Source organism: Eucyclogobius newberryi, unplaced genomic scaffold (genome assembly GCF_026437365.1).
Source record: "Eucyclogobius newberryi isolate DKJ021-1_F unplaced genomic scaffold, fEucNew1.0.hap1 SCAF_6, whole genome shotgun sequence".
NCBI classification, from domain to species: domain Eukaryota; kingdom Metazoa; phylum Chordata; class Actinopteri; order Gobiiformes; family Gobiidae; genus Eucyclogobius; species Eucyclogobius newberryi.
In genome coordinates this window covers 17,324,465-17,350,841 of record NW_027316278.1, presented here as the reverse complement: position 1 = coordinate 17,350,841, position 26,377 = coordinate 17,324,465, and the positions used below count along the sequence as shown (strand labels likewise).

At 40.8% G+C, this 26,377-nt stretch overlaps 1 protein-coding gene across 1 annotated transcript; it reads right to left on the bottom strand.

Moving 5' to 3' along the window:
• Positions 1–209: 209 nt before the first annotated feature.
• On the bottom strand, positions 210–25,902 carry bmp1a (bone morphogenetic protein 1a). Its single transcript, XM_072433306.1, has 20 exons — positions 25,569–25,902; positions 15,683–15,790; positions 14,962–15,087; positions 14,547–14,664; positions 13,433–13,611; positions 13,225–13,330; positions 8,129–8,253; positions 6,501–6,616; positions 6,261–6,363; positions 6,011–6,127; positions 5,513–5,658; positions 5,229–5,424; positions 4,926–5,051; positions 3,942–4,102; positions 3,599–3,779; positions 3,376–3,501; positions 3,165–3,292; positions 2,797–3,010; positions 2,212–2,462; positions 210–1,563 (listed from the first exon to the last, which is right to left on the bottom strand). The coding sequence occupies exons 1-20, from the start codon at positions 25,714–25,716 to the stop codon at positions 1,429–1,431; spliced, it is 2,910 nt and encodes a 969-aa protein (XP_072289407.1). The 5' UTR covers positions 25,717–25,902; the 3' UTR covers positions 210–1,428.
• Positions 25,903–26,377: the final 475 nt, after the last annotated feature.

Below are 26,377 nucleotides of genomic sequence, written 5' to 3'. Positions count from 1 at the left end.
TATTTTCTTACAGGCTAATATAATTTATATTTTATAGATATCTTGATTGTTTTACTATTCATCCTCCAACTCAAATGTCCTGTATTGCTTGAGTAACTTCAGTTTTTGATACATTTGCTACCCAGTCTCATCTATATGATTTCCTGCCAGTTACATAATAAACTACCGCTACTCTACATGGAGTAAGAAATAAACAGAGAAATTGATCAGTGAGTAACATTGTGTATTCAACATAGACCAATGGCTACACATTTAGAAGGCATTATAGGGCTAATTTCAACAGTACTTTTCCATTTACATCATTTATGTAACTACTTAAACAATAAATACCGAGGCTCATTTGGTTCTTGAGAAATACTTCATTGTACCAAGAAAAGGCATTTTCTCTGAAGAGAAATATTTTTACATCAAAACTGTAAATCAACATTGAAAAAACATAAGTCATACCTATATTGCCCCATGTAAGAGGGCACATGTTCAAGTATGCCTGAGGAAATTAATGGAACAATTAAAAAACAAAAGAGATAAAATGCATTTAAAAATAAGTGAACTGGCATTGCATTTCACAAAAATTCATAAGCTCTTGGTTTTGGAACAATTCACTGTAAAGTGCTAACTGGTTCAAGCTGAAAAGCACATGTTCCCTTTGAAGATCACATACATTACTTTTTACATGGAGGTACAGGAGAAGTCAGTCATGAGGCAGCAATTACCAACCAGAAGACATGGACCACATTTCATGTATTAGTCCTTTAATAATTATAATTGCTTCCTTAAATTCCTTGTTCATGGTAACATTGAGAATCTTGCCACTGGCTGCCAGGAAAATGCCAAACACAAATGCTGGTGTGATCACTTTACAGCTTTCTTCGTTCCTTACATGCATTTGACTGACATACAGCAGTAAAATTCATCAAGTCTTCAAATCCTCATATGGATAGGACACCTTGTACCCAGGGGATGAGAGAGTGACGAAAGGAGAGGGGTAAGATTCCTGTTCCTCTCCTGATTGTGGTGGGCTGGCCCGACAAAAGCAGGGATCTGTCCAGCTGATGCCTGCCTTCCAACAGGTCCTGAGAATCCACAGTTACAGCTCTGCCTCTCTAATAAGAAGCAAGCTTTAAAAATATCTTAGGGGTCAATACACTTTCCCCCGCTGCCTGCCTAAGCAGAAATTCACATCCTCATCCCAATCCTAACCATAAAAAGGTACAAACAAGGTGAACTGCAGAATGGCTTTACTCCTCACAGTCTGTGGGGGGAGCTTGAGCCCCTAGGAGCTGAGGTGCGGTTGGTGGTCTTGCGGCTGTTTTGTCGTGTCTGGTTCATCTTGGTCGCCGAAGGTTTCCGAGCGGCAGGCTGGCGCCTCCATGGGGGGCCCCTCCGTTTGCCCCTATGCCCCGCGCGGCCCCTTCCGGCCCCCGCTGGTCACTTACGGGAATGCAGTGTGTCCTGAAACTTGGTGCTGGTGTAGCGCACGTGGAAGCCCTTTTTGTTGATTGTGTCATCAGAGCGGAACTTGATCACAATGGAGTCACCGGCCGAGTAGATCTCCTCTGGAGGCTGGCACAAAGCACTACAGTTACTTACAGTCACTTTATAATTCTTCAAAACACACAACTACAACTGACAACAGGATCCTGTTCTTAGAAAGTGCCTTGCCGTGTGCAATTGTGTGCAACCCAGAGCTAATGCCTCAGTACACCATAATGAGTTTTACTCTAAAAACGTTTCAGACTATTTTATTAAAGGAAACGTGATTAGAAAGCAGCTCCCTGAGGCTTTGAGGATGTTCTGCCCTTCTAGTTCTGGTGCACAAGAATAAGCCTGAGTAAGGCGGATCTTTATCACTGAACTATGTAAAAGACATTTTAGTAGCGTTCTTGCTTGAGAAAACTCACTTTAAATGCCTGCTGGCCCCATTGTTAAACTGGGTCTGCACAGTCAGTATCCTATAGCTGGTAAATATATAGTTATACAAGTGTTCTGAAGATTGTAAAGTTCTACAAACATGCAGAATCTTGGCTTGTGTTGACCTACGACAGAGCCACTTTCCCTCAAATAAAATTACCCAAATAGCCATTTAATCGCTCCCCTCCTACCTTAAAACTAAATATACCGGTAGCTATGGATGTGATTTATAAAACACTAACTTGTAACTAACTTGTAATAACTAGTGTTGTTCAATATGCTTTAAACAGAGAGCCCTACCCCTGAGCCACAGTAGCGTCCCAAACGGGGAGATTTGGTGTCTGCCCCATCAAACAGCTCCATATAGTCATATCCACAGTCTGCTTCCTCTTCAATTTCAAAGGTCTGGAAGATGAGCTCGACTCCGTAGCCCTTCTCAGCAGAGATGACCCACTGACAGTCAGACGCTCCCGGGTAGTTGTTGTCCCCAAATTGGGCGTGAGAGAAGAGATCCTTGGTCTTCACTTCAGCTTTTAGCCGACCACCACACTCTGTAAAGGATATGCATGTTTACTATTGTGATTCTAAGGTTAATTATTTGTTTATTTTTTAACAAACCATTAGTGGTTTGTTAAAACAGAAAATATTTAGCGTTTGTGATAAACAAATATCCAAACACTGGGGTTTGAATGCCACTCAGTGTGCACAAAACTAGCACTAAACCTGGAACTAAAATTGGACAAGACCAAAACTAGTGACTAGAACAGGACCAAACCACATCAGGACTAAAATGGGGTAAAACCCGTGAACACACCCTCTGAAAAATATGCATGTACAATACGGGGAATAATACAAAAAAAGAGGAAAATAAGATGCTATAATAACCTGCGGTGTGAGAGGCCTCAAATCCTTTCTTCTGCACAGAGTTATCAGAGAAGAAGCGAACAAACAGCTTGTTGCTGCTTGACGTGATTGGGGGAGGCTTCTTGGTGCCACAGAAGCGACCCAGACTTGGGGCTTTTCCATCTCTGCCATCGTATATCTCAATGTGATCATATGCACACTCCAAATGCGCCTCCATGTCGATCTCATTAAATGCCTGCGGAAAGAACAGCTATCAAAGTATGTTCAACATTATTTTCTGTTATACAGTGTAATTGATCAATCAAGTGTATACCCAATATTAAAGTGAAAGTAAATTGATAAGTTAAGTCTAACTATGAACATAATTTAGAATCAAGACGGGCACATACAATTTTGATCCGGTGCCCTGGAGTGGTGGTGAGCGCCCAGGTGCAGGCTTTCTTGCTGGGGTATTTGTCAGGCCAGTTTGGACTGGTAATGACGCCACTTACACTGTTGACAGTGTGATCACAGCCAGCTGAAACGTCACAGTGAATCAAAACATAAATGTAGTATTATTGCTTTAAATGACATACATTTCCTGCTGAACATTGAACATACCCTCTTTACAGTCATGTTTGTTCTCGTGCAGCACAAAGCCGCTTCGACACTGACAGCTGTAGCTCCCAAAGGTGTTGACACACTCATGCTGACAGCCTCCATTCTCTTTCGAACATTCATCTTTATCTGAAAACACACAGGAAATATGTCAATGTTTCTATCATAGGCATTTGATCTATGAAAATAAGAAGTTGTGATTTTGTGCAAGGAAATCCAAACTCACCAGAGAAAAATTGTGCTTTGAAGCCTTTTTTAGACACTGTGTTGTCTGATTTAAACTCAATGCGCATGTTATTGTATTGAGAGGTGATGGCTTCTGGTTTCTCTGCACCACAGAACTTCCCATGCAGTCTTGAATCAGCGGACAGCCCACTACGGACCTCCACATAATCATACTTACACACCTAAGAAAAGAAACAGAGCATGTGAGGATAATTAGATAAAATGTTAGGGTTAGGGTTATTATTTTCATCGATCGTTCGTGTAGTAGAGTGGTGTAGCGCATTTATAGAATGAACACAGAACAAATCCACCCCGTGAAGATTCAAAATAACCCCAGTGCTCACGTCATTGCCCTCAGTCTCGAAGACATCAAAGAGCAGAGTGATGCGGTACTGTGTGGGGGCGACTAGCTGCCAGATACAGTTCTTGTTGGGGGGGTACTCTCGGGGCCATCCTGGGCTGGTAATCGAGCCATTCAATTTGGTGATAAAACCTCCACAAGCAGCTTTAAAAACAGAGAAACAAACCATTAGATTTACTGACGTGTCACATGTACCATCAGTACAGTCACGGTTCTTGACATGAATAGCGTTCCTGTGTCCTGCATTAATCAGATTAGTGTGTGCCCTCTTCGTGAGTTCACACGTTCTAGGTTATATAACACCAAATCTCACATTTGAATTTATGAATTTGCGGTAGCTTTTCCCCGTTTCCCCATTCATTTCCCCCTTAGGCTTTCTGAGAAAACCCCCCCCACAATAAAACCTGCAATGTTAGGGACATTAGTCAACACGTAGTTGGTGCCTTTAATCTCTTAATATTAGAATATTGCAATTTTTTGTCCATGAGGGAAAATTATGGGAAATTTGTTTTCGGTTTCAAGGCTTTGAAATGGACGGGGCAGTCCAGAACAAATAAAACTGATGAGTTATTACAGGTTGAAACGAGTGCAAAGATGTGCTTCACTACTACCATTTTAAGTCAACTGAGGGTGCGAACAATGTACCCTTTCGACCCCCATAGACAGGGGCCTACATATTTATGAACTGTTTTAAAAGTGATGCAAAACATGTTAAGGTAAATGTGTAGTAGCAGTTTACGTCCTCTAGAGGCGACATGCTCAAACATGTAATTTAGTCTTCAGCAACATGCAATTTGGGATGAGAATAACTAGAGCATTGTTGTGACTCAAATCTTCAAAAGATGGTGCCCGTGCAGCTTGAGCACTAATGTGGGCACTGGTATGTATTTATTGCATTTGGGTGCAAATGCTTTAGCATGGGAATTACATGGTGACCAGGGTTAGTGACTTTTCCCCCTGCACTTACCCTCGCAGCTGCGCTTGTCGGCAGCCAGCTCATAGCCTGGGTCACAGGCGCACTTGTAGCTGCCCAGTGTGTTGACACAGCGTTGCTCACAGCGACCGTTGTCCGGCTTGGAGCACTCATCCATCTCTGAAAACACAGAGATATGTTAGGACCCTTTTCTCTGGCCTCTTGGCTTGATGTTTTATGAGTGAAACAGTAAAATAGAACTCAGAAAAAGCAGAAAACACTGTGAAATAACAATGCAGGGGAAAAAACATTCAGACACCCATTCCACTCTGTAGTATACATGAATTAAAGTCTGACCTTTGAAGAAGTTTGCTGCAAATCCCGCCTTGTTCACAGAGCCATCAGAAACAAACTTCATCCACAGCTGGTTAGAGCTACTTTTAATGTCATCTGGTTTGTCATAGCCACAGAAGCGACCCAGCAGAGGACTGCTTTCTGAATTTCCATCCCGGACCTCCAAATAGTCATATGCGCAGCTGTCATGCCTCTCAATCTGTAACAAAAATGTATTATAATAATAATATCCACATAATATAGGACCATTTTAGTTTACAATGACGACATTACATTAAAAGCCTTACCTCAAAAGACTGGAAAGTAAGGCCGACATGGTAGCCCTGAGACACAGTGATCTTCCACACACACACTTTGTTGGGCCTGTAGTCATCAGGATAGTTGGGAGACTGGATCTGGCCATTATCTTTCTTCACCTCCCCTCCACAGATGGCTACAAGTGATAATACAAATATTATAAACAAAGTTGAGCACTATCATTTGCACATGCACTAGAAAACATGTGCGCTCCCCGTTTACGCAATGCGGATTAGCAGAAATGCCTCCACCATCCGCTCCCACACACACAAACACGCATCATCCTTTAGCACCGTCTGGAAACAATGGAACTAAATAAGAATCTGAGCCAAAGTCGGATTAATGCAGCGTAAAGAGCCTGACACATCAGCAGTGCAGGCTCCAAAACCAGTGCATATTCTAGGCACATTGCAGGATGTGTGACGGAGAGTGGTCAGTCAGCTGAGCAGGACTATTTATTATGTTGTGAGGTGAGGAATAGCGCTTACCCTCGTAAACTGCAGAGAAACCCTTTCCCACCCAGTTACTGCTGCTACGAAACTCAATCCACAGCCGACTGTCGGTGGAGATGATTGGCTCAGGAAGCTTGTCGCCACAGAAACGACCTGGACAAAAGAAATGCATACACCTTGGTCATCCCACTTAAAGAAATTTCTCCTGAATTATAGTTACAATCATCAGTTTAAGTCAGTTTCTATTATAGGATTAGTCAAAGATGAAGCTGAAATCTCAACAAACCTTTGAGTGGTGCTTTTCTCCAGTATCCATCTCTGATCTCCACGTGATCATACCAGCACAAGTGACTCCTGTACAAATCCATGGAGGTGAAGTTCAATATGATCTTAAAAACAAAGAATTCCTATTTATAGACACCAGACACCAAACCAATGCTTACCTAAATAAGGAGAAGAAACAGACACCATTGCTCTAGTTGTTTGAACAGCTAAAGTAGATCCAGTGTGTTCCATATGCTCATACCTTTTCCCCTGGCGTGACTGATATTCTCCAGATGCAATGCATGTAGGCTGAATATCCATTGGGAAAACCTGGAGAAGAGAAGTTACCGCTGCTGTCCTGCAGACTGTCCCCACATCCTGGCCAAAACATTTAAAGAAAAAAACATTATTGTGCACAAGAAGAAACCCAACAAAAAGATCAATCGCATGCACAGCTCTGAATATTACCTACATATACACTATAACCGTAAACAGATCTAGTAAGAGACAGATAGTTGCTTTAGAAATGATTATAACACTGAATGTGAATTGAAGGGCAGCGCTTTTATGTTCAAAGGCACATCTGCAGATAATATTAACCCCCACCTCCAGATGATGATCACACAAAGGAATTGAATATGAGACACTTTCTCTGTGCAACCTCTGAAAATAAACCTGTCACACTATAAATAACCATGTCCTCTGGAGATCTGATGCATAATGTACATGCCGACGGTAAAAAAAACAACCTCCATTTGACTGTCTAATCTGGACGCAAAAGCGTATTGGCAGTGAGACAGGCCTCGTGTTCAAAGATGCAGAGGACAGACTGGTACAAACAGAGAAGTGTCCGTCTGTATATAATTACTTATACATCCTGTTATCATTACCGGGGAGGACAAAAGAAAGAAAGTGTTTACATTCATTGCCCCTCCAGAGGCTTGTATATAAGCAATAAAACAAGAAGCCCTGAGCTAAGAGTTGCTATAATGCCTGGCAGAGTGTGGCCCATATTTCTCCATTAACAAGCACTCATTTGGAATTACAAACTCCTACAGGAATGTGCTCGAAAGGGAGATAGCTGGCTTTTTAACATGTTTTTATTTTTTTCAGTAACACGTGGAGGAGAAGCTCACCCCGTTCATCCCCCACAGCGAGTGCCACATCATCCACTCTGCTGCTTTTTCCTCTGTGAAATGACTCGTCTCGTACACATGTACCTTTAATATTATTACTCCCACTTTCCACTATGGCCACACCGGTTGGTCATTGGGTTTGCTCATTGAATGACTGTCTGGCTCTGACTCCAGACCTACAATTAACGCCAGATTTATCCAACAGAGGGCTACTTAATCTTGCTCAAATAAAGAGTATGTACGGCATTAACAGATGTGCAACTTATGTCTCTTCACTGAAAGCACAAATAAATGAAGTGCTCGTATGACACAACTGCCCTTAGGTCTATCCCCATTTTGTTTACTTTTTACATGGAACAACGTGTACCAAAAACAAGTCAACTTGAGCCCAGCTGTTGTGCAACTTCTATTGAGGAAGACCGGTGACTAACCTCCAGTCCATCCTTCTAAATCACAGCGCAAAAACTATTCTATACAAAAAAAGACAAACTTCTTTCACATTTGCACTGTTTACACTAGTTTGAGTGAGTGAGTCAGTCCAGTAAACCACATCACACAACGTTGATGCTTGACCATTTCCAGTCTGCTCTATAAAGAGAAGCAGAGTATTTGTGGGTTTCAGCTTCCTAATGCAGGCAACATTTTGAGGACTTTTCACCATTTAAAAAGACATACACATTTTAGTTTTGAATTGTCAATTACCATGACAACGGCCCAACATTTCCAGGAGACGCATTTGTCATTTAGGTCTTACTTGAGCATTTGTAGAGTTTGCGTGCCTGTGCGATATCCCCTTTGCTCAGTCTGGTTCTCTGGCCAATGGGCGGTCGGACTCCGTTCACATCATAACGTGGCAGGATGGTGTCCAGGAAGATGCCCCTGTGAGTCAGCAAAGGATATTTAAATAAACCATGCACCAAACTAGGGTAAAAAACACGTGGAAATGTATGCAATAAAGAATTAAGAAAGTGTTTCCAGGTGGGACTCTCATTTGCTTATGAATGTGACCTGATTTTGCCTCTTTGAAAGTTGTGCGCTACTTGTGTTCTTTTCATTTTGTTTTTTGCTCTCTGGTTTTGTTCTGTGTTTTCTGCTTAATTTTCAGAATCAGAATGGGATTTATTGCAAATGACTGAACAGAATTCACAAACTACTTCTTCTCCTTCTTAAAAGAATGTATACAAAATAATGAAGAAAGTGCATTCAAGGTAAAGGAGCTTAGTGTTTAGTGTAATCAACAAATTAAGTCTTAATGGCGAGGGATGTATTAAAGGATTGAATGTGCACAGCCAGATCCGGAGCCACGTCAGTTTTCAAAATGTGGGTCATGAAGTTTAAACTGCCCTGGAACATGTTTGATAATTGTACGCTGTATGAAATTGATGGTTCATTACACACGATACCGCGACAAAAATCCCCAGATGCATGTTTAGTACAAATTAACTATAATTATGTACAGACTTTCATACCCATGCAAACCATGAAATTGCTATGTATCATTGCATTATAGTGGGACAAAAACAACCAAACATTGGGTGACCTTGGGTAATCTTTGCTAGGTAGAGGTCATATTTGTTCACTGAGGTCAAGAGGTCCATGGCACCAGTCTGCCACACAGATGGACCAGAAAGAAAAAGCAAACAGTCATTATTTTTAACCATGTTGTGCTTTGTAAGTTGTGATGTTGTGATGGGCTAGCTACTTTTATGTTTATCAAATTGTATTTGTAGAGCACAATTCACAAAAAATGCAATTGATAGTGCTTTGCAACGTTAAAACACATAAGACATAAAACAGTATAAATCACAATAAATCAATCCAACATAAAAACTGGTCCCGACTCGGCACCAGCAGGAGGCCGGTCCCTGGGGTCCTCAGAGTCCGAGATGGTTCATGTACATGGTACATGTCTGAGATGAACATTGGTGCCAGGCCATGGAGAGACTTGTACACAAGCAGAGCTGCTTTAAAGTCTATTCTCTGAGCCACAGGAGCCAGTGCAGAGACCTGAGAACAGAACTAATGTGATCATACTTCCTGGTTCTAGTCAGGACCCGAGCAGCAGCGTTCTGGATGTACTGCAGCTGTTTTACAGCTCGTTTGGAGAGGCCAGTGAGCAGGCCGTTACAGTAGTCTAATCTACTGGAGACAAACGCATGGATAAGTCTCTCCAAGTCTGGTTTAGACACTATATTTTTTTGGGCAATGTTTTTTAGATGGTAAAAAGCGGCTGATGTTATTGATTTGACGTGGCTGTTAAAGTTCAAGTCTGAGTCCATTATTACTCCTAAATTTCTCACTTTGTTTACAGATTTTTATAGAGAGAGACTGGAGGTGACCGCTAACACTTTATTTTTTTTCTGAGGGCCAAAGACGCTTACTTCCATCTCTTATCTTCTGAGTTCAGCTGGAGAAAGTTGTTTTGCATCCACACACTGATCTGTTGGATGCAGTGACAGACTGAATGGACTGGTCCATATTCACCTGCCGACAGTGAAACATAGATCTGAGTGTCGTCTGCATAATTGTGATAGGACACACCACTGTTTTGTATAAACTGTCCCAACTGTACAGCAGCTGTACAGCTTGAACAGAAGGGGTCCAAAGATTGACCCCTTCAGTTCATGATGAAATTAAGCATTCATAATAAAACCCAAATGTTTATTGAAAGGTCATAGTACAATAAAGCTTGCCAAAGTAGAGAAAAAACTATTGCTTCTACTAGACCCAATCATTAATGACTATAGATGTTCTGGAGGATCCCAACTTCTGATGCGTTTCAAATAGCTGCAGATCACCGTTACTCCTTTTTCCCACCACTGTCTCAGTTGACACTTAAAGTTTTTCATTTTAATTTTTCTCTAAGAGACGGTGAGCAGTGGCCTGGCTCCCTGGACGTTCCCATGGTGACATGCGTTTCAACGGCAGGCATGAGCAAACAGCACAGCCTGAGCTAACAGTTCAGACCCTGCCTCCCTCCTCCTCCGTTGGCCCTGTGCTGGCTGTCGGTGAAATACGCCACTCCGGTCCATGTCAGAGCGCACAAAGGCCACACTGGCAGGTCTCTATTTGAGTTGGATCTACGCCAAGTACCGGCCCTGAAAAATATCTGAGCGGCAAATAGAAGGGGGCAGGCGGAGTTGTAGGTCGGCTAACACACTCCAGACAAAAAGCGCTGGCATTGGATTTGCTCGTCCCCAAAGAGACAGAGCAAAACATCAAGACATGGCATGAAATCCTTTGAGCACCTCTCGCTGCAAAGAATCTGGCTTCCCACGGTGATCTACTGTACAGCACTGGGCAAAACACACAGGCTAATAATTGGGCTACAAAATCAGACTGGCACAGGTAACTCCAGAGAAAATGCTTGGACTGACTTGTGAAAAGGAGAACAGGAGCCCCTTGTCTGCTATTAGCACTCTGTAAAACATTCCCTGGCAGCGGCCATCACAGCCCTGTGTCCAATGAGACTTATTGATCAGCTCTTTCACAAAATAAGACGCAACAGTCAGAGTTGAGGCAGAACAGAGTGGATTATCCAAATATACATGCTCTGGGGTTTTGCTGTGCCATTGTGCTTCAAAACCAAACAACTCCACTACTATAACTTTCCCTTTGGCCATTTGCTGCTGACTCCACTACAAGTCGAGTGATAAACAATTCCCTCCATTTATCTGGACAAGGAGCAGGCACCAGCTTGAAACAAGCATGTTAGTTAGTCTACGCGTTAGTCTAGTCCAGGGGTGGGCAATTATTTTCCTCCGAGGGTCATATTCGAATTCAGGCAAGTAGCGGAGGGCCAGCCCGCGATCATTGGTGTGGAAAAAAAAAATCCCAAAAATTAAATATCAAATAAAATATCACTTTTCTGTCCAATATAGGCTATTTAATCTATTATTTAATTCATTTCTCGTCATATATATTAAGGATACAAGTGCAGACAGATGCCTGAGGGCAAAAAAGGAAAACAATATTTTTATTTTTATTTATAAATATTTTTTAAATATTACTTGGACAAGCTTGGCGGACCGGATTGAAAGGCCCTGTGGGCCGGATGTGGCCCGCGGGCCGTAGTTTGCCCACCCCTGGTCCACGCGTTAGTCTACAAGTTAGTCTACACATTAGTCTACACGTCGATATACCGTATATACTTTCTCAAGAGGGAAAAGAATAGAATGTCTAAAGCTAAAGATAATTGAAGGAGATTATCACTGGGCCCAGACTTAGCCTCCAGGTGCTAGTTTTGACCTAGAATTTGGGTACACAAGACTAAACAGTCAGTTCTGTACTTTGGCTTAGACACAGCCACAGCATCTGTTTGGACTCTCTCTTTGCTTCCCAGACTCTGTCACAAACGCCGTCTGGTTCAAGAAAAAAAATATATAAATGTTGAAATGACACTTTCTTTACGAATACTCCCTTCTTTACTTTTTCTTAGAAAGCTATTACTACTAGACTCAATCATTAATGACTACTGTTCTGCCGGATGCCGGATTTTGTTTATACAGAGCAGGGACAAAACATAGGTTTCATGCGTAAAACTGAGGTCACAGCTTGCACAAGGGAACAAGGGCGTAAAACAATATTTACACAAGTTGATGTTAAGGTTGGTGGGCTAAGTGTTGAAGTAAATTATATTTATGTGATGTCAAAAAGCACTTTGCAGTGAGTGCAGCTGAACGTGTGTCAGCTGAGAATGACTGGGTCAGCCTAGACCTGGAGGCTTTCTTTGACTTTTGATGAACCCAGATGAAGAGGGACGCTCAGGACCATGTTTTTTATGTAATGTAGGTGAGACATCTGGACAGACTTCCAGTGACACTGGGCAGATGCTACAGAAAGTTTTTTTTCATACTTCTGATTGGCTGAAACCTAGTATGCGACACAGTCATGACTAGCTTTGCAGGCTTCTGCACATCACAACACTAACAGACCCCTATAATACACTACATCTGGTGGTGATTATTGTTGACGACCAAAATTGTGCTTGGACCTGTGATTTTATAGAAGGGCTGAACATGTATGATAACACCTGAATGCTATGAGGGTGCAAGAGTTTTGCACAGACACCAGGCAAATAAAATCACCCACTGCACCAGCTTAAGGCGGCTGTAGTGCTGCTAATCAAAAGGAGCACAGAGAGGTAATGAGGTGTTTGTGATGCTGAAGCACCAAGTTAACAAGAAGCTTCATGCTGCCCTGAGTGAGCCATCCCAGGCCAAAGAAAGTCCCTTCTACTTTTCAGCTTATACTGAAGTGGAGTGAACAAAACAGGGACCTTACTTTAAACAGACTACGCTACACTTTCCCCTGAACAACAGATCTGCAATTATAGCAGGAAAGCAAGACTCCGTGGAGCTTCATCATTAAAATTACAGTTGTACAGTTTTTTTCCATTTAACCCTTGGTAAAGAATCTTCCACTATTACTAATAGTCTAATTTCTACTGAAAACTAGCATCTGTGAATATATCCAGAAAGTCATAGTAGCCTGCAGAAAACCTCCCACAAGACACAAGCAATACGACCCAAAAATATCAACATCACCACCAAACTACATAGCCCGGTATTGAAGGATGGGTCAAACACAGAGGACACATTTCTCTAGGTGGACAGGAAAGTGTAATCTAGTGTAATGTGCTCTGAACCAAAAAAACATGTTATTTTCTTTAAATCAATTTGAATCTAGGCGTTATCTAGAATCTTAGATTATATGCAACATTAAAGTGATTGGAATCAACTGCTGGGTTGAGTAGAGTTGCACACCATCATAAATAATTTGCCGAGTTTGGATCAGACTAAAGAATAGCTCCACCTGGCATGGTCCCAGAGAAGTTGGCTGTTGTCCTACCTGGAGAAAGTATTCCTGGCGTAGTGCATAATGCTGTCGAAGTCATAGACTTCTCCCAATGAATCCACCTCCCCTGGCTCCATCTTTAAGAAGTTATACTCCTGCCCTGAAAAAGAACGTGAAGGTGGTGAAAGTATATACATAGATTATCTGAGGGTCTGGAAAGCTACACAGGATTGCACTAATGGTACAGAGCGAACGGTCTTACCTGGTTGAATGTTGTCCCTGATGATGCTGACATGTTCATCTCTGTCAGGGCGAGTGTGTTCATGCCAGAAGCCAATCACATGACCCAGTTCATGAACCACAATCCCAAACTTATCACAGTTTTTGCCAATGGAAATGGCCTGAGGTCCTCCTCCACGACGGCCGACGTAAGAGCAGCATCTACAAGAGAAGAGTCAAGCACTTATTCACAATAAACTAAATATTGAAATCAGAGATGATTAGACTGATAAAGTCCATACTTCAACACAAATGTTGACAGTCATACATTCTGAGAGAGTTGGACTTCCCCCTACAGCTACACATCTGTGACATTGATTGCTCCATTGGACAACACAAATGCTCCATCGCTGCATCAGATGGAGACTGAGGTTGGAGCTGGGACACACCAGGGCCCTGTGGGCCAGACAGCCGCTCTCTAATTACTGAGCCCAGCCTGCTCTCCTGAGACACGCCTTGAACTTTGCACAGGACAGATGGAAGCTCAGAGTGCGCTGCAGATTCAAACGTACCCTCTGTTACCGCTGCCGCATGTGTGGATAATGTTCTCCCTGTTGCTCCACAGACCAGTGACCAAGCTAAAAATGGCTATCAACAGCTGGCTGTGTAAAGTGAAGGAGAAGAGACGCTTTTCCATGTAGTGGTGTAGTCTGATTTACAGTGAGCCTAATCATGTCTATCACAGATATGCCCTACATATTAAAATATATAGTACAATATATTAGCCATATCCAGCACCTGTGGACGTCAAAGCTTGCCTCTGTGGTGTGGGGTGAACATGGTCATGGAAAGGTTAAGAAGTCTTCCTCTGGAGACCAATTATAAAGACCATGTAATGCACAAGCGCTCAGACTGAGGCAGTGTGGAGATGAGACACAGGAAACATTCCTGCTCAGTGAATGGATGTGTCTTTCAAGAACAGCTGGGGGTTGAAATAACAATTCTCACACAGACTGCAAACAGAGCCAATAGGCAATAGCAAAGGACTGCTGTGCAAAAGGACTATTGAGGTGCCCAATAATTAGCACAAGTGAAAGCAGCAGAGGCTGACCATTGTTCAGCTTCTGTGTGTGCAGCTCAAATCTCCTCAGACTCACCCACAGGGTCGGTAGGTGAAGACAATGTAGCTCTCCTCCTGCGTCCGCTCGATAAAGGTCACACAGGTGTGCTTCTCCCAGTGGCGCATGGCCTGCCTGAATATCGCCCGCTGGCTGCCTGCGTAATGCCACACAGATGAGGAGAACAAGGAACAAGAAAAATAATAATTAAAACATCATTACAGTTTGATTAAATATAAATTGATGATATTTCTATTTTTTTTTTAACCCATACAGTTTTCTCAGTCACCAATTGCTGGTTTTCAGATTATTCTATTGGACAATCCCATTTAATACATTTCGGGGCAGCTAAAATGTTCAAATTTGGATTATTCTTGTATAAAGCGTGTTCTAGGGTTGAGTCACTAATTTGAATATGACATAATTCTACTATCTGAAAAACACTGACACTTACCACTGAAGTTCCCACTGATCACGTACGGGATGACTCCTTCAGGCCACACTCGCTCAGGTCTGGAGGTAGCAGCTCTTTTCTTGCGACTGGAAGTTGGTCTGCTTGGGCTACTCTGGTTGCTTGCCACTGAAAACACCACTTAATTGAGTTTTAATTTATCAAAATGCATAGCTAATAATTTTCTGTGAAATACAAAGCTAGTAAATAGTAATATAGAAATTCTTTAAGATTACTATATATGCTCTATAGGCTACAGAAACTGAAGAAAATGAGGGTGACATTCAATGCAAATGGAAGTTTGCTGCTACAATGGGTTGTGTGGAACAAGATCAATTAGCACTCTTTCTGCATGAGCTGAGGAAGTTTGATAACAGCATCAATCTACTTGTTAAAGTAGTAAAGGAGGGGTGCTGAGAAATGGTGTGAGACTGGTGAAAGTCCTCCCCTTCATTTAACTTCTAATGCATTTTCTATTCTTGAATAGGTTCTGATTGTGCAAACATTAGGGGTATTGGAATAAAGTAGAATGTCTGTGGTTTAAACACACCTTAAAACATGGTGGTACAAGTTGAGAAATGTGCGGTGATAACACATTCTTTTCAAAAACATCAACTTGGTTAAATTGGAGAGCATTTAATGTTATGACAAGAGAGTGCCAAATATGTTGGGAGTTCACTGGTTTTGGACATTTCTGTTTTAGAATTCAAGGTCAAAAGTTTACCTGCATGATTAAAAGGCAGCACAGTTCTACGGGCCAGGTCCACTATTCTGTCCACTTTGAATAACCGCATATCCTCCTCGTCCAAAGCAATGTCTCCCAGAAAGGCAACTGAAACAAAAACAGAAGATGTTAATCAATTGCAGACTTAAAAAGTGCCTTTAAGGGGGAAACCTTAAAACAAATGTAAGTTGGGTCTCTGTCCAGGGGAGTGTTTACATTTTCTGTGCACTAAAACATAAAAACACATGTCTTTATGGATAACAGGAAGTGTGCCTCAGTGTCAACTGTAGAATAGCAAAGTCAGTAGCACAAAGTTTAAGGGGATTGTTACGAAATATATAATTTTCTTACTTGCGTCTGCAAACTACCACTACCCAATAACCAATACAAATGCAGTAAACAGCACAGTGCTACTACTTTTGGACCACCTAGCCTTGGTATTACATTGCTACATTCAGTGTATAAATACGAGCAAAGCCCCACCCAAGGAGATGGGTGTAATAATCAGGGTTCATTTGATTATTTGCAAAGCCCCAACGATTGCAAAAATAACAAACTGGATAAAAAACATAGAACATTTCTTACGCTGACTTTGAAGTGATATTTGTGTGTTTGTACGCATTTCCGTGAGAGAAAAAGTTGCCTGTGGGTTAGAGTTTTGTATCACCTTTTTAATACTGGATTTAATTTCAATTAATTTTCTAACATGCATACAGCATGCATACTTTCTAACAGTATTTAGCAGTATGAGAAACGGCTGCACTCTAAAGATATAGGGCACCTTGAAGAAGTAATGAGTTGTTAATGAGGCCAACGATAAGGAAAAAAACACTTTGAGGAATGCAGGTCTTTATGAGATTCTTGGGTAAATGCCCCATTTCTGCTGCGTAAGGCACAGGAGACTGGGTGCTTAGTTTTACTGGCCCCTCAGGATTTATGGCTGGCTTGTTTGCAGGACATGCCATGGGGGGAGGTGCTGCGGTGGGGTTACAGGGTTTTTGGCTGAATCTGAGCGTGCAAAAAGGATGTCACTGTTTTGAAGGGTAAAAATGATGCAGAAAGGACAGGATGTCAAGAGAGGAAAGAGGCATTTCCCTTTGACCACACTGCAGAGCTGAAGTGGGAAGGCAGATGTGAAGCTGGCGGAAGGAAAATGCAGTCTTGTGCATGCGAGGAGTGAGGTGGAGGCACGAGACCTTGAGGGTAACATCGAAGGAAGAGCTTGAGGCTGTTATTTAAAACTAGAGCTGTAGTTGACTAAAGAAATACTTGGTCGACTGAAAACTCGCCCTGTGTATCGATCCGTCGACTAAAATATGCGACACGTGGCGGTGTTAAAATGTATCTCTATGATTTGACCCAAAGTACACTGACAATTACAAATGTCTAAACAGATAATTACTAGTAAACAATGACCTTCTATGTAAAAAAGCAGCTTGAACTTACAATTCACCCCCAACTCTCAAGCTAACTCACTTCAAGGCTTCTCCATTCTGCTGTGGTCCACATACATCTTTATAATCACAATTAAATTAGTAGTCAAATAATGAAAAGGTTTGTCTAACCCACGGATACAGCCCTTTTTACAACAGTCCTGAGATATTGTACAGCCTAAAATGCAACTACCGGTAATAAGACACAATGAGATGTTAAATAATGCAATCACAGGCTTGGTGGGTTGGTTGACTAATCATAGATGCAGTGAAAATAGAAAAAACAATTCTCATCTGGACTCGCAGGACAAAACTGGGAGTACATCCAAGCAACTGAGATGAAATAACAATAACATAATGCTGCTAGTGCTTTTGTTCAGTACAATTTGCAATTGTGCAATTATAAGCAGCACATTTGGAAAAAGTGTGAGCAGCCCTAAACGAACCAATCGGCCCCAGAAAATGTTGGTTTAAATTAGACAAAGCCTTCATATAAAGAGTTTGACGAAGGCTTGAACGTTTCGAAAAAGAAAAAGAAACCTTGGCCTATGTCCCCTTTTCAAAAAATTAAATCAAGATGGAGCCGCTTTACTGGGAGCAGGTCAAACTGAACCTTTGAAGGCTGAAGGGGAGGACACGCGTGTGTTTGGGATCAGAGGTTAAACACAGCAATAAGAAAAGGTGTAGATGAGCAGCAGCGAGACGGGGCACGCATTTGGAGAGACAGGTCCACATTCCAGAGGTCAAAGGATCCTCTCATTTGCACTCACAAAAAAACACTAATTCGTTTTCGGCTAATCTACGTGACACCCTCAAAGGGCTTTTACAACAGCGGCCTCAGCCAAAACAACTGCTGATAAGAGGCCGCTACCAGACTCTGTGCTGTGTGATGAGAGCAAACAAGAGGGTTCATTTCTCCTTTATCCCACATTTAATTTGATTCTTAGAAGTGTCTGCGTAGAAAAGCACAGGCAGTACTGAGGCTGTTATAAAAGAATGTCTAATAGCACAGGCAAGTCAATTAAATATAGTTACAATTTCATTTGTAACTGACTGAGACCAAGCAGAACACACACAAAAGGTTTTCTAATAGAACACATTTATTTGAGGTACATTTACACCAAGGCCGTGTTTAAGGAGTTATTTTAGATTCTGACGCGACACATTGCTGTACACATGTCATACACACACACATGTAGGAATGTCACATTTTAGTGTTACGATTATTATGTGAAAGAAAATAACGATTATTCATGATATGATTATTACTGTGACTGTGGGAAATCTCGTCTAACACATTACTGTTTTTGTGACCAGCATCGTGAAATGTTCCAAAATTAAGTAAATGTGACACAAAAAGGTCAGATAAAAAAGTAGGTTGTATTTAAAAATTTTAAATGTTTTTTTCGAAATATCGATTGAATTAAAACCACTTAATTTTGCTTTTAATATAGTCACAACTACTATTTATCAGTTCCTACGATTATATTATGACCTAAATAACCTCAATTAACTCAATAACCTCAATAACCTCAATAACCATGACATCCTTTTTACCATGTCTTTTTGGTGGCATTACATTGACTTTACATTCATTTCCTCAACATTGACAATAATCTTTACCAATTTGAATCACTTTAAATCATGTTGTTGCTCTAATAATAATGCATTTACGTCATGGCGACCTGATGTTTGCCTCTGTCATAAGTGAGGCAGACCCATATGATTTATAAAATCTACACACACAAATAAATACACTGCAGCGTTCGGTAGTGAAGTCAGCAGCCAACATCTGGTTTTAAATGTTGTAACCATTTCAAGACTCATGTTGTCCAAATTCCTTGGCTTTTGTTAGAGATTTGAAGTGTTTTTTGTATATTTATGCCGTACTTGCTTTTCATAATCTGACTTTGGCACCATTCTAGTCGGTGGCCTCAGCGCTGTGTACGCCGTGTACGCTCTGACCCATAATGTGGTCCAGACTGGCACCCATCACCCCCCCCGCGGTTCACAGAGGCCGTGCTCTTTGCCCGTGCAGAGTCCTAATCACCGCTGTGTCGCTTTAATCCACGGCGTCATTGTCCTCAGACTGAAGTGAGCAAATGCACCAGCGCGTTTGTAGCACCAGCTTCCCCCGGGCGCTGTAGTCGCCTTGGAGACACAGTTGCAGGTTTATGAAAAGACTTGCAGGGATTGTCAATTAATCCCCATGTCTCCAAGTTTAATTATCCACACACAGGGTTTAGGGCTCTTGGGCACAACACGCACTAGGATTGAGGACATATTCTCTTTTTCCTCAGCAATTCAGCTCTTTCTGTGCGACGAATTGCAGAAAAATGAAGTCATACTATATGTGTGTGTGTTGTAGGGCTGTAGACCTTTTGTCGTTCACTCGATCAATCGGTCACAGTTTTTAAAAGTCGACTAAATATTTGATTTTTGAGCTATTTTAAAGGATTGACATTTATTTATTTTTATTTTTTTCCAGATAAATACACTATTTAATAGACGTTTTCTATTAAAAATATATATATTTATTTGCAATTGTGTGAAATCCTGTGATCTTGCAGTCGTCAGTTCACTTTGGGTCAAAAACATGGTCGGATCATTGAGTTGCTTAATAGTTTTGAAATATTTTGCCACACGTCGCCCCTTTTGTAGTCGATAATTTGATGCATTAGAGCAAAAATGTAGACGAACAGTTTATTTAGTTGACTAAATAAATGTCCTGCAATTTACCAAACCATCCATGAAGGACCAACAAGTCCACAAATGTATATATATTCAAATTGTGATTAGGATCAACTTAAAAAGGTGCCTCAGAAATCACAACCCACATATAATCTATACAAATGCAATGGATCTAGTGTTAAAGTATAATCACTTGGAAAATCGGTTTAAAATAAATAAATCAAACATACAGTTCAAGACCAACGCAAAGTACAAATAGAAGGCAAGAAGACGCGCTAAAAATAAACAAGATCTTTATTAACTGTGTCAAATCTACCTCCCCCTATCATAATCTTAACCATCTTTATCCCTCTTATCTGAGACTAGCTCCATCTATCACCGTATTCAGTTGGAGATTAAATTTGAGATCTCAATCAAATTAATCCCATTGATTCGTGTAATGCCCTTGCCTCAACCTCTGTGGTGTCAAATACTCCACGACTATTCCCATAAATCTCTCTCCGTGGATGCCAGACCGCGACATCTGCCACTGAAACCTGCACAAACATCAATACTAAGCCAATGCAGACACCAACACCAGCCTATGTTTAGCTCTGGTCTATGGACATGTTATACTACTCTCTTTGCTTGTTTGGGGACGTTTAGGTGGACGCATCACGAGGGAGAAGAGGGTATAAGGGGGTATTATTACATGTAAACCTAGAATGCATCACAATAGTATGGCACTGCCTTTCACAGCCTGTGTTTAGTAACAAACATTTACATTCAAATTGTAACAGAGGCCTATAGACAACTGCATTAAGGGGATTTAAAATCACTATATGGTCATTTCACCAATGCCTGGGCTGTGTTTGTTAATCAAAGTAGTCGTTTAGTCGATTAATCGGTCAATGTTGTCTTGGTCGAAGAGGCAATATATCGGAATTTAGATGTTTTGAAGATAAGTAAATCTAACTATTGAGTATGTTTTATAGTTTTAAAAAAAAACTACAAAAAGAGCTGATTAAAAATAAAAATGGTCTAATAATTAAACTTCAATTAATACATTTAAAGATACATTTTAACACATTTCTGTTGGATTGGCATAAACTTGTCGGAATATCGTTATTGGGATATTCATTTTTGTCAATAACACCCACCCCTACTAAGTCGACTAACATTTTATTTAATTGACTATTATTTTATTGGGATTGTAATGCATATATGTGTCCGACCGGCAACTAAAATGCATTTAATTTTAAGTAATGCATTAAAACGTGGGTAGCGCAGCCAAAAAAATTACTTAAATTAGACTTTACTTCACACAATAATATTACTCAAGTAAAAAAATAGCGTTCCAAGAAATTGGGTAAGAGTAAAAAAAAGTAGACCGGAAATATTAGACAAAACGAAATCATATCTGAAGGAGCGGTGCAGGAAACATGTAGACTTACTCATTTGGGTGATACTAGTACTAATCTACTTGAGCACCTTTTTCAAGAAATTATACTTCTTTGGAGTAACGTCTTGACACAAACTTTTAGAGCTGCAAGATCAATAGTACCGTTAATCAAATCACAAATTTGAATGGATGCAAATCACAATGTTTGAAGCATCATAATTTCCCCACAAACAACAAAAACTGCTAAACCTGTATTTTAAATCTGTACAAATATATTCTCAAATACAGGGGATTATTTCATTAGTTTGTCATCCTATTTCAGTCTGTTTGTCAATTCTCCAGGACGTGTTTACAATGTGACCATCATTAAATCACAAATCTAATCTCAATAATGATCAGAAAAATCAGTTAGATATTTTCCCCAAATTGTACAATGTTTGGCAACTTTACCCACCTTTGATAATGGGAAGCATGGGCAAACAGTATTGTTACTTCATACAAATATGACTCAAGTAGGAGTGAAAGTAGTGTCTGAAGTAAAATTTCAAAAGGTTACTCAAGTAAATGAATACTGCCCACAGTCTTCATACAATATCCTGCTCCAATGATTCACACACAAATGTATAATACAGAGACTACTTAATCATATTGTAGCTCATACTCGTGACGATGAGTGCGGCTCCAAAGGGCACACAGTAAGAGGCAGGTTCCCCTCAAGCATATCCCACTCCATCAAGCCCATTAGCAGATTGATTTCCAGCTCATCTTTGACACTGATTACGACACACCCGTGTTTGTTTAACCCCTAATAGCTCATCAGCACTCATAACCTTTGGCTCTGGTTTGGCAGAGGCTTACTGAGATTAACAGCCAGTCGCCTCGAGGAACTTTTATCAGCCAAGACCTCACGGGCTGGATGTCCAAGGAAATGCGTCAAAACGTGCAAGTGCTCTGGGAATTAAGCAATATTATTCCATATTGTAAGACAGTACATGAGGTCAATTTCTTTATAATATAACTATATATCCATACAATCTGTGGTACATTAGTTTCTGCTTCTCCTTAGATGTTTTTTTCTGCTTGATGCCACTGATTTAACCCTTTTAAAACATACTGACATATTTCCATGAACGTGGGATTTGTCTTTCAACAAGATTGTTTCAGAAAAGAGAAGCCGCTTATTGCATCAGTTGGGTTGAGATACTGTGTTGCAGCTGAAAGATCATCAACCATGCAGCAATTGTCCAGTAGAGGGCTACTGTATTTGTTCAGTTCAATCCAAGTGGCCAGACTTGGTGTTAATAGTGAAGCTGTTTCTACTGTAATTAATACTACCCTGGTGTGATTATAGGTGATTTCTACCATGCTTTGGACTATATATTTCATTATATTTATCAATTGGGTTTATTTAACCAGGAACGTCCCAGCAGCTCTTTTTCAGGAGACTCCTGGCCACCGAGGGGAGGAGCCTTTTGCACATGCTTTTATTAACTGTCTCTGACTCGTTCTAGAAAGATCACAGAAGTGTTACAGTTTCAAAGAAATGTGTACTTATGGATTATACTTATTTTGTGCACTGTTGAGTTGAATTTTAGAGAAGGAAAAACGTGTTTAGAATACAATTTAACATGCTATGCAAATAATGGAGGTCAAGTGAAGTACCTGTATATATATGTATAATATATATATATATATATATATATATATATATATATATATATATATATATATATATATATATATATATATATATATATATATATATATATATATATATATATATATATATATATATATATATATATATATATATATATATATATATATATATATATATATATATATATATATATATATATATATATATATATATATAATATATATAGACCAGAACATTAAAATGCATATGACAGGTTAGACTACACATCGGCTCCCTAATCAACCGTACCCTGTGGAGAGCAGAGTGGCAGGGGTCCTGTCATTTAAAACACACCCAGTGTGGGACCATCTTGAGATCCATAATAAAAGGACAAGCATTATCCTGATGCTAATGTTCTCCCACAGTCCAGAGTCGTGTTTCTCTATGTTTCAAAGTTATCATCTACACAAAATGAGGATGATTACAGCAGCTGTTTGTTATCATAAAAGTTGAAGTTAAAGATAATGTGAAAGAATGTAAATAGAGAAAAGTGTGTGTGTTTTAATCCGGCCTTTGCTGACCAGTCTTACCAAAGGCTCCAACAGAGTGAACCTGGTCTCCACCTTCAGCGGTGCTTTCCTTTGGCACGCGGTGAATGACCCACAGTCTGAGTGTTTGAGCCGACTCAGAGGCCTGGGGAGACTTGCATAAGAACGCCCAGGAGAAGAGGGGGATGTTCAGGGCGCTCGTCTACAGCTGAGCTCATAACACCAGAGAAAGTGAAATGCCTCAGCTTGTACACAGAGCTGCATCGACAGGAAAACTGTCAGCATCCCATTTGCCTCGTGCACACATCAAACACGCCAATGTGTTCATTATTTTAAGATGAGAAGCATGCCTTCCCTCATCCATTTTTCATTTTACAAAATGTATAGATCTAATCTATGTGGGTTATTACTATCTTAAATGACTTCCTGGGAAGCAGCCAAATTTTGAGTTCTGCAAACTAAGGTATTTTCCACTGGTTACTTCCTATAAACATGTCATTACTTAACTGTTTCAGGACTATTATCACCAGCGGTGTACTTCTGTGTGCTTTACTTGGGCTTTTTCAAGTAGGTGAAATATACGGTTAAAAAGGTAAATATTTGTCAATGTTAGCTACGCTAATATTCCAAGCACTTCTACAGTATTTGGAAGAGTCAGGTCTTAATTAGCCGATGGACAAACCATCACAGGTATGAGTTCACACCTCTAGGAGCTCACAGTATTCATATTGTAATCCTAATGACCAGGCCCCCTCTTTGACATTCATGAATGCAACAACAAGAAGATCCTTCACACACATTCACCGAGTCGCTATCTGAACATTAAAAGCCAGGACTGAGAACAAAAAAAAATTGAAACCGTATAAAACACAGCTATAAGCATCCCGTGGACGCAGTAGGACACAGCCTTCAGTCAAGTCACAGACTAATGGCTTCAAGACACTTTTATCAACATTTAAATCTAATTATTTCATCTTTAGGCATTCTATGATATTTTAGAGTTTTTGTATCAAGATATTTACCTAAAGATAATTGTTACATTAATACAAGATATAAAAGGGCATAAGGATTTCAGAATGTATTTTTTATCTTGAACTATTTCCCAAGCACCTGTGAGCAAACACTCACAGAGCACAGTGTGTTATAAATGTAAACCTTCTTTCCAGTGATGACACAAAAAGCCACACGCTCCTCGAAAAAGGACAAACACAGACACATTTACCGTCACTGAACAAGACATCATCGCCCTGATGTGCCCTTCACTCTGTGTGCTGCAATAACTACAGCTGCTGAGACAAAAACATAATCAATGAACACTTCTGAGATGAATGTGTCGAAAACAGGACCGGCTGACTCTATTGTATACATGCTCCAAACAAGCTGTTTATAGAGCACCACAGAACACTCACACTGACAACCAAAACATCATCAATTAGCCCAGGTCTGGACTAAATTCAACTGTCACATAAAAACACTGCACTGTAAAATGTCAATTTGACTTAAATCTGTCTCTAACCTGAATTCTTTCACCAGATGGAAAACACAATCTGTTATAATTCCCCCAAAAGGGCTTTGGCAAGACACTGAGTCAGAAGAAAAATGAAATAAAGATTATAATAACAATGGCACTTGTGACAGGAGACTGGACAAACAAAGAGATCTGTGCTTGATGTAGCAAAGGTAAAATGAGGTTGCTGCACATCAGAGCACAGCCAAAATGTGTGTGTGCATTTTTGAGCTGAAGTCCACTTGATCCAATCCTCCACTTGATCTGAGCACAGTGTGGAAAAAACCCTGCAGTGACAAGAAACAACCAAAAAGAAAATAACAAGAGGTGCCAGAATCTTCCCATAAGAAATAAGTCAGTCAGTGGCTGCTGTCCAACAACACTTAAAGCAAAGCAACAAAGGAGAACTAACTTTTGAAATAACAAGAACTCTGCATCAAAACACTCAAAAACACGTTCCCACAGTCTCCCCAGGACATTCACGCGGACAGCACACAGAGCTGCTTTTAAGTGATTTAAACTGCAAATATGATCCCGCTCGGAACAAAACAAACACACACAATGTTCCGTGAAGCCTTTAAAAACGACCCCCGCCACTGTCATCCCTCCAGGAGCTGCGAGATGCGTGGCATGTTTGTCCACTCCGCGTAAAGGCGGTAAATGACGCTACAAGAGCACAAATCTCACCCGCTTTGCAGGGATCCTTATAGTCGATCGCCTCTGATGTGGCACTGGGCTCCACATAGTAGCCTGGGTCAATCGCCTCCAAATCAATCGCCAGTATCACGCCGAGGCAGGACACAAGCAGCCAGCACCATCTCGCCGTGAGATCCATGACTGTGGCCGGGGACACGGCGAAAGTCGCGGGATAAAGGTGTAGGAAGAGAAGGGAAGAGGGAAGAGAGGCAGAGAAGAGTGAGAGAAAATGGGAGGTTTTGGGGGAAACGAGATCCCTCCGGAGGGCGGGTTTAAATCCAGCCTCTCTCCGGCGTCTCCTGGGCCCTTGTCTCGCAGCCAGAGCTCCAGAGCTTGTGCTCAGCGCGGCTGGACAAACTTTGATGATATGGCCGCTCCGAGAGGCGGCGAAGCGACGCTCGTTTCCGCCGTAAATGCCGCCGCTTCTTAATTGTGTTGCGCACGGAGAAGTCACATCTATCCTCACTTTGAAATAACAGGAGAAGACAGTCTTTCAAATGTGTTAGTTTTGACATTTAAATTAAATGATTCAATTGTCAGAGTGGACACTCTTCTTTACAAACAAAAAAAGTAGAAATGTGTTGACAAAATAGATACACAATTCACAATTTTTGTTTTTTATTTTTTTAAATCACATGTTTCTAGAGCAAGTATGTTTACAGGGGGTGTCTGGTTTTTAATCTTTTGGTTTTGCACATTACAATAGTTGACATACGTCCCCGGGCCCAGCGCTTGACCTCTGGAGTCGCTCCAGTCTCCAGCGGTCAACTAGTGATTAGAGCGCCACCTGTTGGCTGAAC